Here is a 12630-nt window from a genome sequence, read left to right on the forward strand (position 1 = left end):
CAGACACCAGATGGTGTGACCATGGCTGCAGACAGGCTGAAGACCATCTTAAAGGTTTCTGCGGGGCATGTTCCCATGGCTACCGCTTTATACCTGTCGTCTTTGACTCAATGCACTCAATGCACCGTGCCCACAGACATAGACCAGCCCAGCTTTAATTAGTCTCTGCAGCTTTTTAGTTTTTTAATTCACATTTGTTGTTTATAAACCAATGCAAGTATGCTTTCACATATTAGGTGGATGGTTGCAATTTTTCCAGAAACGTGTAAATAATAAAGTGTGTCTCCTGCTTATGTGTGCGCTGACTTAATTTTGTAAAAAGTCAGTGCGAGTAAACAGGACGGGGAGGAGAGGGGAGACAGACAGTGGCTGCGCTTAGTCGGCAGAAAAGTAAAGGTTTTCAATCGTGACCTCTGCAGCAACACGACAGATCTCTACCAGTTCAAACACCAATTGACTCACGACCGACTAATACATAAACAGAACTCACAAAAGCAGATGAATCTTTTTGAGAGTTTCATATCACTAATGAGGATAACTAACAACCTCCACCATGATTTATCAGATGATATTAGATGTCATATTTCATATCACTAATGAGGATAACTAACTCCACCATTATTTATCAGATGATATCAGATGTCATGCCATATCAGGTTCAGGAAAGTGTGACCTCCCTTATGACAGTGGAGGAGGTGGAGGAGGGGCTGGAGGTGTGTGACCAGAGATTCTGTGCCTGATGTCACGTCTGCATTTGCTCTTTAACTTCACACAATTGACCCTGACACTATTATTAGGTTATCATTCTGGCCCATATCCATTAAAGAAGTTGAACAAACGCCATCGTGGCATGGAGTCAAAGTGGAAGGACAGCTAGGACATGGTGGGACTGGAGAACGTCAGCGATAACAGCACTATCTGGAATCCTCGTTGCTTTTTTCACATTAGCACTTACAAGTCAGCCAAACCAAACAGTATCTTCTTTCCTCTTGGCAAATAAACAAACCGGCACATTGTTGTCAAGCTTTTGGGCCAGATTTTGATGTCAACTGATATGACCCTGACACTATTGTGGAACACGAAGCTATGAAACCATCTGGACTAGTTTGAGCGGTACTTTCAGAAAATATTTATAAAAGCAGAGTATGTTGAATTTTTTCTGTTTGTAAACATCACTAGCCGCGTCTCTTTCCTCTACAGTCTGCTGTCTTTTGAGACTATAGAAAAGCCAGTAGATAACCTAACAGGCTACAGGCTGAGCTCATACTACCCCCGCTGAGGTAAAAAACCAAACACAAATATACAACAAAACTTCAATTATATTTCATTGTGATACATTGTGAGACAAAACTTTCTGTCCAAAATTAAAGTGACTTACAGAATTACTAAGGTTCTAAAATTTTAATGTATATTATAAAGCTAATATTAGTCATATTGAGTAAAATGTTGGGCTCTTGGGGCATTATTTAAGTTTGTCCAGAAACAGTGGGTTAGCTGATGATCCTGCTGTGTTTTAAGGCGAGGAATGGGCAGCAGGTTCATTTGTGAGAAGAGAAAGCTCGACAGTTCGCAGGACGTGGAGCGGAACGTTTGGGTGTGTCTCTCTGGACGAGGACAAGATACCGTCTGCTGCACTGTCACGTCCACATGGATCACATGAGCATTAGGGCTGGTGGTAAACTGGCTGTCGACAATGGTTTCAAGTGGAGGCTATTTAAATTCGTCTCATTACATTTCATTGTTGAAATGTGTGTACAGGGAATTGATGCAGAGTGACTGTGAACGCTGACTCTAATTGGTGCAGGTCATGACTAAAAAGGAAATTGATTATAGTGATATAGTGACAACAAGGTTAAAAAAAAAACTTATTTTAGCTACTCTTTGAATGAGGTTTCTAGGTTTAAATTTAAAGCGAATCAAACGGTACTTGAGGAATTCCAAGCCTATTTACTTTATGTCCTTTTTATAAATTTTTCTAAAAATAAAAAATCAGGTCAGACCAATGAAGAGAGTTAAACAAATGAGATTTATTGGCAAAATATTCTACATTTGTAGACAGCACACAGTATGATCCAAGATCTTTATTAGGCAACACGTTTGTTCTACACAATCAACAAGAGTCGCAGTTAGACATTAATTTCAGAAATGTTATTGTTATGTGTAGCTGCTGATCTGTCATGGAGATCTAGGATTAATAGTAAGATTACTTCAGCAAAATCACGTGTGAATTATTAATTTCCTGCGTATGTGTTGATCCCTACACTGACCGCAGAGACGTAGGACTTAGTGGCCCAGTTCTTTGTAGTTTGCAGCCATGTCAGCAATAACAATACCCATGATGCTCCTCAGGGCCTCCTGTCCAGCTTGATCCAGCCCCGCCTTCTCAGCCATGACTTTAATCACAACTTCAGAAATAACCTAAAAAGAAACAAAAACGTTTTTGGTTGTTTTTGGTTTTTAAAAAAGGGGAAAGTTCAGATAATTTAAATTAAAATGTTCCTTTTTGTTCAACAATCTTACGTTGAAGTGTTCAATCGGAATCTTGTGAATTTTGGCATGGGTCTGGGACAGGGGTTTGAGGATTTTGGCGTGGTCTCCTCTTGCCTTCAGCAGCTCACCGAGCTTCTTCAGCACGGTGGCTCCATGTTCTGAAACCTGTTTGTTGCTGCTCAAATCGCTCTCTGCGATGCCAACAAATTTGGGAAACAGCTTCTGGGTTTCTGGTTTTTGCTTGAAGAGACTTAAAAAAAAGGAAAAACAGAGAATTGTTTTGTTCACTGTCACTGAGGACACAGATAACATTAAGGAAAGAGCTGGGTTCCAACTCAGGAAAAGTGTAATCTTATCATGTCTGAATCACTGACCGGGTCAGAACCATGTTCCCGTGGGTCTCTAAGTCCGCCTCCACCGCATCCCAACAACAGAGAACCTTCTCAAAGTCAGCCATGATCTGAAGGGATGACGAGAGTAGGAATAAAAACAACAACGACTGTGGGAGAAAACAGGGACAAAAAAAGCAATAGTTGAAAAAATAATTCATATAAAGTTTGTCAGGTCTAAATAAACAGTTTTATTTTGTTAAAGTAGCTTTGCTTTGCTTGCAGTTGCATTTGATTCTGTGGGCGAGCGCCCAAAAAACACTTCATTCAAGGTCATCTCGTAGACTGCGGTGAGGTCATGTCCTCGTTTGCACTCATTAGGTCTGTAGAGTGATGCCAATGTTCAAGTCTCGCACTCGACCTTTTTTTTAGCTATAGAAAACCTTAACATTCCTCTACATATCTTTCAATAATAACAACTGCGCTACAATAGTAAATATTATTGATTTGTAAATAAAAGGATTCTCATGATGAATTTGCAGCTCTCTGTGCAGCTGAGCATTTGTTGATTAAGAAAAGTAAATTAAAAAAAATAAAAAAGTTTTTTTTAATTATTCCACACCAATATTATTATTATCCTCAAAAACAAAACTGTAAGCGTAATGTCTTTCAGTGCAATGATTGGCTAGTTTTCTGTCAATCTTTTTTGTTATTCTGGTTAGTAAAGTAGTACGTACCTGCTGGGAAATATCCTATTTGATATCACTGTATATAAAACTCCTCTTAGCCTGACTTGCCCCCGACCAACAGCTGACCTTTTATACTCCCTCCTTCTGTCTGTCAAACAATACTGCAGCCCTCCCATCCGACTACCTTCCTCGCTGCACGTCTCTTTCGCTCCATCTTCTATCTGGAAACTTGAGATTTCCACCAAAATGTCGTCCATTATCATCGAGGCACTTGGGGCATCTCTATTTTCTGTTTGGTTTCTTTGTGCTAACTTTTCTCTGAGCTCATGCTATTATGTTCACCCTAGAAAGATCTCATTTACCTCAAAGAGACACACACTCTCTGTGCTTTTGTATGTGGGTGTGTGTGTGAGTCAGTGTATTTTTTTTTCTCTTTTTGTTGTTCTTTTTGTTTAAATTTCACCTGGTCAGGACAGACGCCTCATGAGACAGAACCTCAGTTCTGGCTCTCTGGTTAAAATTCAGAGGAACATTTGAATTGTTTTTGGCAACATGGCTGTTTGATAGACAGCTGCGTTTCACTGGTATGCAGAGCTCTGCAGAGGGAGGTAAAAACGACCTCGTCTATCAGCAGGTCAGAGTTGCCAACCATTCATAACCTCTGCAGTCAGTGCTGCAGGAAGAATAGAATCCTCAGTGACCCCAGTAACTCCTCATTCAGACTCCTCACTCTTTTTTACAATTTTTATTGTAATAAATATAATGGGGCCATGAAGAAGTTATTCTTTGAGCTCACAGTAAAATCACTGGTTTGAGTTGGGATTGGAACCAGCTCCTGTGTGTCACTTAAAAAAGCAGTAGAATTTTGTTGCATCAAGTAAAACATAAAAACAAATAATATAAAAGAATAAATAAATTAACATCTTCATTATGACACACAGTCTAAGAGTTTAGCTTTTGTATTCCAGACACGGTGGTTCTGTAAAATAATTAACGATTAAAGATTTTGACATAAAACTGACAACATTCCACTGACCACCGCGCCCTCTGCCGGTCAACCGTTATGACAACAGCAAGTTAAAAGCCGGGATTAACGTCATTGGTTCAAGATCGGCGTCCACTAGAGCTACCAATTTTTCTGTCTGGTGAGACACTGTAGTCTGAACTCAAGCTTTTTGTGCATCTGTGTCAGTGATAACAGTCCTGTTCCTCAGGGCCTGCTGCCCTACTAAAACTAAAGTCAGTCTGAAGGGAAATAACATATGGACAGAAAAGGTCAAGCTCACCGAGAATCTTTCTAAAAGCCACAATATGTCTTGAATTGTTGACTCACATAGAACAATCTCTGCTTGAAGCCATAAGGACTTGTGTTTGGTGGCATGGCTGTCGAGCAGAGGTGAGAAGAGACAATGTTGTTGCCTTTGGCCTTGAACAGCTCACCAGGTTTTCAAGGTGCTGCAGTTCTCTGGGTAGGATTTCTTTCATCACTCCTCAGCTCCCTCTGAGGGATGTCAGCAAACTTTAGGAACTTTTTTTTTTACACTGGAGCTATGGCTTAGTTGGTTAAAGCGCCTGTCTAGTAAACAGGAGTGTAGCAGTGCCTTTATTGGGGTCTAAGTAGAATTCCTGCCCCTGTTTTTCCTTCCAGTGGTGGCTTGGTGGTTAAGGAAGCAGACTTGGGTTTCAGGTTCGAGTCCACCAGCTGCCAGGTTACCACAGAGGTGCTCTGAGCATGGTACCGTCCCCACACACTGCTCCCCGTCCCCTTAGAGCTGCCCACTGTTCACTTTAGTGATGGGTTAAAAGCAGAGGTGACATTTGGTTGTGTGCAGTGGTGAGCTGTGTCACATTGACAAGTAGTTCACTTTCCTTTATGCTCTCTGAGTAAACTGTAAAAAAAAAAAGATGTTTTCTCATCACTAAGTTTTGAAGTTGAAATATTCTTTTAAAAAGTTAGGATGTATGTTTCTGGATGAATTATTCATCCTGTAGTCCTGCTGATGAGACATTAGGGTTTGAAGCCCGACTCATGATGATGACCATCACTCTTCCCAAGGCCTGCTGGCCAGCTGGATACATTTTTCCCCATGACCTTAAAGATGATTTCAGCCATCAGCTGTCAAGAAAGGAGAGCACTCGGAATAATTTAAAAAGACTTTGGAGGACACCTTGCAAATTGGAGCAAAAGGTGTTGCTTTTAGGCTCAGGGATCAGACTGAAGTAAAACAGCAACGTCACCTTGAAATGATCAGTTTGGACTTTGTGCTTGGCATGGACGTCTGCCATAAGTTTGATGGTGCTCCTGTGATGGCCTTCAGCAATTCTCCAAGTTTCCTCAGTGCAGTGGCACCTTGGGCAGACATTTTTCATTTCTGCTAAGCTCGCTCTGGGAAACAGCTTCTGGGTGTTTGGGTGTCCTGTAAATAAACCATTCCATAAATTTTTTTAAAAAAAACTTACAGAAAAATAATTCAGGTTCAAAAAGTGTTTTACCTCAGGGAATTTCTTTATTTGTTTTAAAGGCACTGACCGTGTAAAAACAAGGCTCCTCTACTGGACCTATTGGAAAAATATAACATGGGTCAACGATTATATATGTATATATGTATGTGTGCGCATCAACCTTTGCTTTTCTATAAAAAAAACAAAAACTACTATTCCTGTGTTTTTTAATTTTATTTGAATTTTCTCTGCCAAACATAAATGCATTCAAAGTCACCACTGCTGAAGGTAAACCTGTGATGTCATCTGTTGGTTTTGAACCTACAAACGTTTCTCTTCTTGGCAGATAAAGCTCTTCTCCCTCTGATCACTGTTTCATGTTCTATTTTTAACTTGCAGTAAATACAACATCTTTCTAAATTCGGTAACTTTGATCATTTTGACAGGGATTTACATTATTAATTTAGAATATAAACTCCAACCAATTTCTGTAGGGGTTTGTTTTCTGTGTGTAACAAAAATAATGTATAAATGATGTAAACATGTATATGTAAAGTAATAATAAATTTAAAAAAAATGTTTATGAAACCAAACAAAAAAGATGAGACTCCACTCAAATCAGCATTACTCTTATAAAATATAATATAAATATTATATATTTTATAATATAAATACAATAAATTTTATTTTATTTTATTTTATTTTATTTTATGTAAAATATTAAAACAGTATTCCCTCTCTGTTGCTCGTATATTATTTAAGTTTGTTTATACGTTCTGACCTGTAGGACCAACTTTCGTCACTGGGTAGCAGCACCGTGCACAAGGCGCAACCGGCCTGCTTTGGTCAATAGGAGAAGAAGCGGCAGTTTAGGATACAGGGAAAGACATTTCACTCCCTGTCACGAAACTGTTACAGTACAACAGTACAACAGCACAACAGTACAAGTTGTGTTAATTCGGTATGATGCAGGCTCTGAAAGGCGTCAGGTATCTGAGCTCCAGCTCAGTGAAACAGGCGGGTGAGCGGACGAGTCACACTGACCACACAGCTGAGCACATAGCTGAACACAACCTTTTCCCCACTTCCCCACACTGAAGTTAGAAAATATCCACTGTTTTAGCATAGAAAGACTGTACGACGTGGATGAAATAGTATGTTCGACATCTTTTAAACTTTGGACGATGTGATATTTTACCAGTACAGAATAGCTGTTCTTGTTATAATTGTTGAATGGTTGGTTTTTCATTCAAACGGTGTAACTGACGTCATTTCAGGTTATTTCCATGTTCTTATCACGTTGTTTATATTATAATGTCGTTAATATTGCTATTATAACCTATCCTGTTGCTATACTGTAATGTAATTATATGTCCGTGTTGCACACGTTTTTAAATGTTATACTACAATATATTATCTTGTAAATCCCTGTTTCTTGCACCTTAAATGTTACTTCAGTGTCGGAACTCACTATCCCAGTGCCGTGGGGCGTCATACGAGGTCTTGCCTGGGGTCCTGACCACGGTCGTCCTGTGTTATGTCTTCATGGCTGGGCTGATAACTGTGGCACGTTCAAGACCCTGGTTCCACTACTGCCCAAAGGTATTTCAGTACAGTATATGCATATTTGGACACTCGATTACAGCCACATTTTAATGGTGTTTAAAGCGTGCGTTGGATAAACACTTGTTACTCATTTGAAAGGACGCCGTCCACGGAATTTATATTAATCTTTTAAATGATTGTTCTTCTAGACTATTAAATAATGTTTTAGGTTTCAATCCTCCTGTCTCCTCCATCCTCTGTCTGTTTCTCAGAGTGCAGGTACGTGGCCTTTGACCTTCCAGGTCATGGGCGGTCATCACATCGTCCTCCTGGAGAGTTCTACATTTTTCCTTCATATGTGATGGACGTACACAGAGTCACTGACGGTATGGGAGTTCTATTCGACTGTCCAACATTGTATTCTCTTACACAGTCGAACAAGTCTAGACTTAAATACTGCAACCTTGCCTGTGACACAACAAAACACAAATAAATACCCACTAAAAAAAAGTAAACATTTATTTGTCCAGCACCACGTATCAGCACAGAATAATTAACTGTATATTCTGAATCTGTAGAGTAGAAGCCGGAGAACGTCTGTGGCAGAGTTGTTGTGTTTTCAGTCTGAAACAGTCACATTGTTCTGTAATGAGATAGAGAACCTGGTTGATGGTCTGTGAAATGACTCCCACAGCTCTGCAGTGGAGCAAATTCTCCATCATAGGCCACAGTATGGGTGAGTGCATCCATGCAGCAGATTCACATGCAGACATTTGATTTCAGCCTTATATTTACTGCCTGTTTGACTTTATTTAGGTGGTAATATCGCTGGAATGGTAAGTGTCAGTTTAGAACTGTTTTTACATAACGCACCCCGGCCGTGTTGTTTTATCACATCCCATCTTTAATAGTGTTTGTTCTCCACAGTTCAGCGCTCTGTATCCTGAGAAGGTGGATGCTCTTGTACTGCTGGACTCATATGGATTTCTACCTACAGACGTGGTACGTTGACAAAGTTATATGCACACATTACGTTTATAGACGTATAGATTATCACTGTCATCATTTATTCAAAACCAAAACCTTCAAAAAACAGTTTTAAAGGTTGTGCCAAAATACAAAACCTGAAGCACATTTTATATTCATAACAAAGAGCAATATAGAACTAGACTATAAACTTTCAGTAAAAACTCCAGGGATTTTATTGTTTTTTTTTTCCCTGTGAGTTTTTTTCCCTGAAATCAAAAAAGAAAAAGCTTAGGTTTAGGTGTCAAGGATTTCACGAGAAGTTGTTCTAAAGATGAAGAGACATATAAAATATAATAAATATATGAGACACTTTATATGAACTGAAAACACTGTTGTTCTTCTCCAGTCTCTAGTCACTGCACAACAATAATCCTGTAGAAAGTGCGATGATAAGTCTGAAATCTGTCCTCAGTGACGGATCAATGGCAGAGTGATGAACTGCTCTGAGAGACTCACAGGTGGAGGCTGAACGGTGCATATCAATGAAGCTCCCACTGGGAAGTACAAATAAAAGTGTTGATAGAACTAACCTTTTTTTTTTATGGTACTGATGATGGAGTGTTGATAGAACTAACCTTTTTTTTTATGGTACTGAAAGTTTTCAGTTAGTTCGATTTTCCAGTTCAGATCTGTGCAGCTGATGGTGTTTTGCTCGAGGTAGATTTAGTTTCACAGTGAAAATGTTTGCAGAGTGTGTTGTTGCACGTATATTTTTAAAAAGTATTTATTATCATATATTTTGTTTAATTTTCTAATACTCCCATAGAACAGTGGTTCTCAAACTGTGGTACGCTCTCTAGTGGTACGTGGGGAAAATTCATATTTTCACATTTACATTTTCAGTTGAATAAATTTGAAACATACCGTCCACAATTAATACAACATTTAGAAAAAATGTGTAGCTTCTTGTGAGATTATGAAATAGGATGTCTGGACTTTTTATTTACTTACTTGTTTTTTTGCTGCAATGCAATGTCTGTTGCACACGGAAGCACAGTCCCTTGATGATTTTCTACAACAGTATTTATAGATATTGTAAAAAAGAAAGTGGTCAGCGAACAGTTCCTTGTGGGATACCCGAAAATGTAAGATATATAAAACTCTAATGTATAATGTATTACCAGTGTTATATACAGTATGTTTAGTGACCAGGGCACTTAAAGTGCATATATTTTGAAGTTATTATTTTTTAAATGTTCATATAAATACTACTATTTTATTTTTTTCAGCCAGTTTGATCAAAACCAACCAGATTTGCTTTTGTTTTGAATAAAACTGGACTAAAATGCCCTGTTCACACACAGTTTAAATTATAATCTCCACTCAACCCGGGGCTTCTAATTCATGTCATGTTTCATCGCTCTTCTGATAGAAAAAATTTCCCACAATAATGAGAACTGGGATGGAGCAGATGCTCGAGTTTGAGAAGATGAAAGACGAGAAAGAAAGAAAAGTTTACACGTATGAGAAAGCAGCCTCCAGGTAAAACACTTTCCCATGTTTTAATAAAATAAAAAAATAAATCACTGCACTCCTCGCCCATGTTTTTTTTTTTTAAAAAAAAACTTTTTCTTTTACCTGTCTAAGGCTTTCAGCTGCAAACCCAGCTCTGTCAGAGCGCTCTGTGCAGATCCTTTTAGAGCGAGGTTTAGTTCCTGTTGACGGAGGTAAGACGCCTTTATCTCCTCTTTGATGTTTCTTACGGTTGCTCTTTTTTTTCAGACAGCAACAATTTTAACTCCTCTTTTCATGCTGACAATATTCCTGTCGTTCTCACGCAGGTGTTGCGTTCACCCGAGACATCCGCATTAACCTGGTAGGTAACTGTCAGACGACGCCAGCACATCACTCCGTCCTCATCTGTTGTTGAAGGTCAGGTACCACAGGCACCTCACGGTGCTGTTATTTATTTATTTATTATTATTTATTTCAGAAGAACATAGTGCGCGCCACACTTGAACTATGTCTGGACATGCAGTCGAGGATAAAAGCTTCCGGTCTAATTGTTCTGTGAGACGATCCTTCACTTCACACATGAAAGTTCAACACAACACTGAAGCCAACTATATTTAGCCGCGTTATCTTTTGTTTTTGTTTTAACAGAGCACAAGACGGCTTTGAGAAGATGTTTGCAGAAGACGAACAAAAGAAGTTTGTCTCAGCACTGGAGCGGGCCTACAGGGACAGAAATGTGAGTGTATTTTTGGGGAGGAAAGAAAAGTTGGTGCACTTGCCTCTATGAGCCTATTTTTAGCTCCTAAACCTGTGTGTGTGTGTAATTGTGCTTGGCAGACAGCTGCAGAGGTGCAAACGTAGCAGCCTGGTAGGAGCTCAGTGTCTCAGAGGCAGGATACACTTTTATAGCCGTGAACCTCGGTGCCGACCTACATACACGGTCAAGTGCTGATTAGCTCGTATTGGCATGTGAAGATAGTGATGAAAGAGGGCATATATTTCTCAATTTAAATAAAAAAAATTTTTAACTTGTCAAATGGAAAGAGGGCATATATTTCTCAATTTAATTTAATTTTTTTTAAACTTGTAAGTACTGGCTCACATCCAGAGCTGCAGTGAGGAACACGCCTAGAAAAGGAAATTAAAGCCTAGTCCAAAGAGGAAAATAGAATGTACACCTGCTCGTCTAAAAATGTTTTAGCTAACTTTAACACAGAAATCTTTTAGTCGGAGAACGCTGTGATTTCTACACAGCTCATTTGCATGATGTTTCTGCCTGCTTTTTCACAAAATCAGAGGACTTCTGCCTCAATGCCATGTGGTAAACACTCAAAGAAGTCACCAACCAAATGTCCTGTTGAATCGATGAGCAGAACTGTTGAACGAGCAGACAGCAGTGGGAACTGATTCTCTACGTGAACTGGTTCTTGATTCCCTTCCTAAACTAGCATGCTGAAAAGTTAGCATGACATATAAGATTATGGCTTCGTTCTTATCGAATAGATACTGGTGTTATGTATGATGAGGCCACGTGGCTCCAGAGCCACAGGTTGCTGACCACTGTCTTAGGACTTTTTGACTTGCGACGCTCTGTTGCACTGCCTTGTGATTTTCTTGTTCATTTCGTCTCATTTCTCTGTGACTTTCAGCACAAAGTGGTGAGGATACAAGGTGATCATCACATCCACTTGAATAAGCCTGAAGTCGTAGCTCCCCTGGTGTCGGAGTTCCTGGAGAGCACAGTGTTGTCGCAGTCAGGAGCACAGACAGACGACTCCACCTCTAAGTTATAGTTGACGTGAAGACACTCTTAAATGATCTTTAAAACATTGCTGTAACATGGGTTTTTCTTTATTCAGGAAATGAATCTAGCTGTTGTCCACCTCCATCTGTGTTCATATCCTGAAAACAGGAATTACAAACAGACAGGTTTTCAGCAGTTTTTATACATTCAACATTATAATAACGTAGGGATGTAAGTAATCCTAAATTTGTTTTAATCTAAAAACTACAGGTCTGGTCTGGTCATTTGAATAAAATAACACCTGCTCAGAAACACACTCTTAACCTCAACAGTTACTATCATGAAAACACCAACATTTTGTTTTTACCTGCTGTGATGTCTTGAAGTCTAAATCTTTCTCACCACATATTTCTGTCTAATAACATTATCAAGTTGATCTGAAGTAACTAAAAAAACAACGATCATGTTCTAGCAACTTAATTATGTTAATTTTATTATTTATTGTTAATAATTCCTAGACAAATTATTGTCCTGGAAGATACCAGAGAACCTTATTAATAAATGTAATATTTCCTTCCTTATTTTTCTGCTGACTTTTTCATTTCCTGCTTCTTGCCTTGATACTGCGTTGTACAGTATATAAGATGTACAGTCTGGTCTACAACAGTAACTTTGTCCTGGGAATGTAACCTACTGTAAATATTGACATGCTGTCAAGAAAGACACGGTTCAGCTCTGCAGGAGTCATTGTTGCCTTTGTACCTTTAATAGAATAGAAGAATAGGATCGTCTTTATTGTCGTTGTAACACAGAGATGCTCCCACAGAAGATTGGTCATTTCTCAGAATATAAATATACATATATATATAATTTTTTTAAATTGTTTTATATCTTTTTATGTCTACTA

General features: G+C 38.9%; 3 protein-coding genes across 5 annotated transcripts in view; 2 read left to right on the forward strand and 1 right to left on the reverse strand.

Moving 5' to 3' along the window:
• Positions 1–1866, forward strand: part of pane1 (proliferation associated nuclear element) — a 25144-nt gene extending 23278 nt beyond the window's left edge. Inside the window, exon 6 of one of the 2 annotated variants that reach the window (XM_025058278.1) lies at positions 798–1866. In XM_025058278.1, the coding sequence (XP_024914046.1) occupies positions 798–824 (27 nt within the window). In that variant the 3' untranslated portion in view covers positions 825–1866. Of the gene's footprint in view, positions 1–3; positions 292–797 lie in introns of those variants that run through there. The other variant, XM_008317035.3, reaches the window with a different exon arrangement.
• Positions 1867–2007: 141 nt separating this feature from the next.
• Positions 2008–3695, reverse strand: mb (myoglobin). Of its 2 annotated transcripts, none has more exons than XM_008317034.3 (4): positions 3557–3695; positions 2865–2989; positions 2521–2740; positions 2008–2418 (listed from the first exon to the last, which is right to left on the reverse strand). In XM_008317034.3, exons 2-4 carry the CDS (start codon positions 2945–2947, stop codon positions 2284–2286), a joined length of 438 nt encoding a protein of 145 aa, XP_008315256.1. In that variant the 5' UTR covers positions 2948–2989; positions 3557–3695; the 3' UTR covers positions 2008–2283. The 2 variants fall into 2 exon arrangements, with proteins under 2 accessions (XP_008315256.1, XP_024914047.1); XM_025058279.1 differs by having other exon boundaries at positions 2865–2950; positions 3557–3610.
• A 3092-nt stretch (positions 3696–6787) lies between these two features.
• On the forward strand, positions 6788–12305 carry serhl (serine hydrolase like). The gene is made up of 12 exons (XM_008317033.3): positions 6788–6971; positions 7409–7552; positions 7768–7881; positions 8190–8231; positions 8312–8331; positions 8423–8497; positions 9897–10006; positions 10112–10191; positions 10306–10340; positions 10458–10534; positions 10628–10715; positions 11629–12305. Exons 1-12 carry the CDS (start codon positions 6914–6916, stop codon positions 11770–11772), a joined length of 987 nt encoding a protein of 328 aa, XP_008315255.1. The 5' UTR covers positions 6788–6913; the 3' UTR covers positions 11773–12305.
• Positions 12306–12630: the final 325 nt, after the last annotated feature.

This window comes from Cynoglossus semilaevis, chromosome 9, assembly GCF_000523025.1.
Source record: "Cynoglossus semilaevis isolate Cse_v1.0 chromosome 9, Cse_v1.0, whole genome shotgun sequence".
Classification (NCBI taxonomy): Eukaryota; Metazoa; Chordata; class Actinopteri; order Pleuronectiformes; family Cynoglossidae; genus Cynoglossus; species Cynoglossus semilaevis.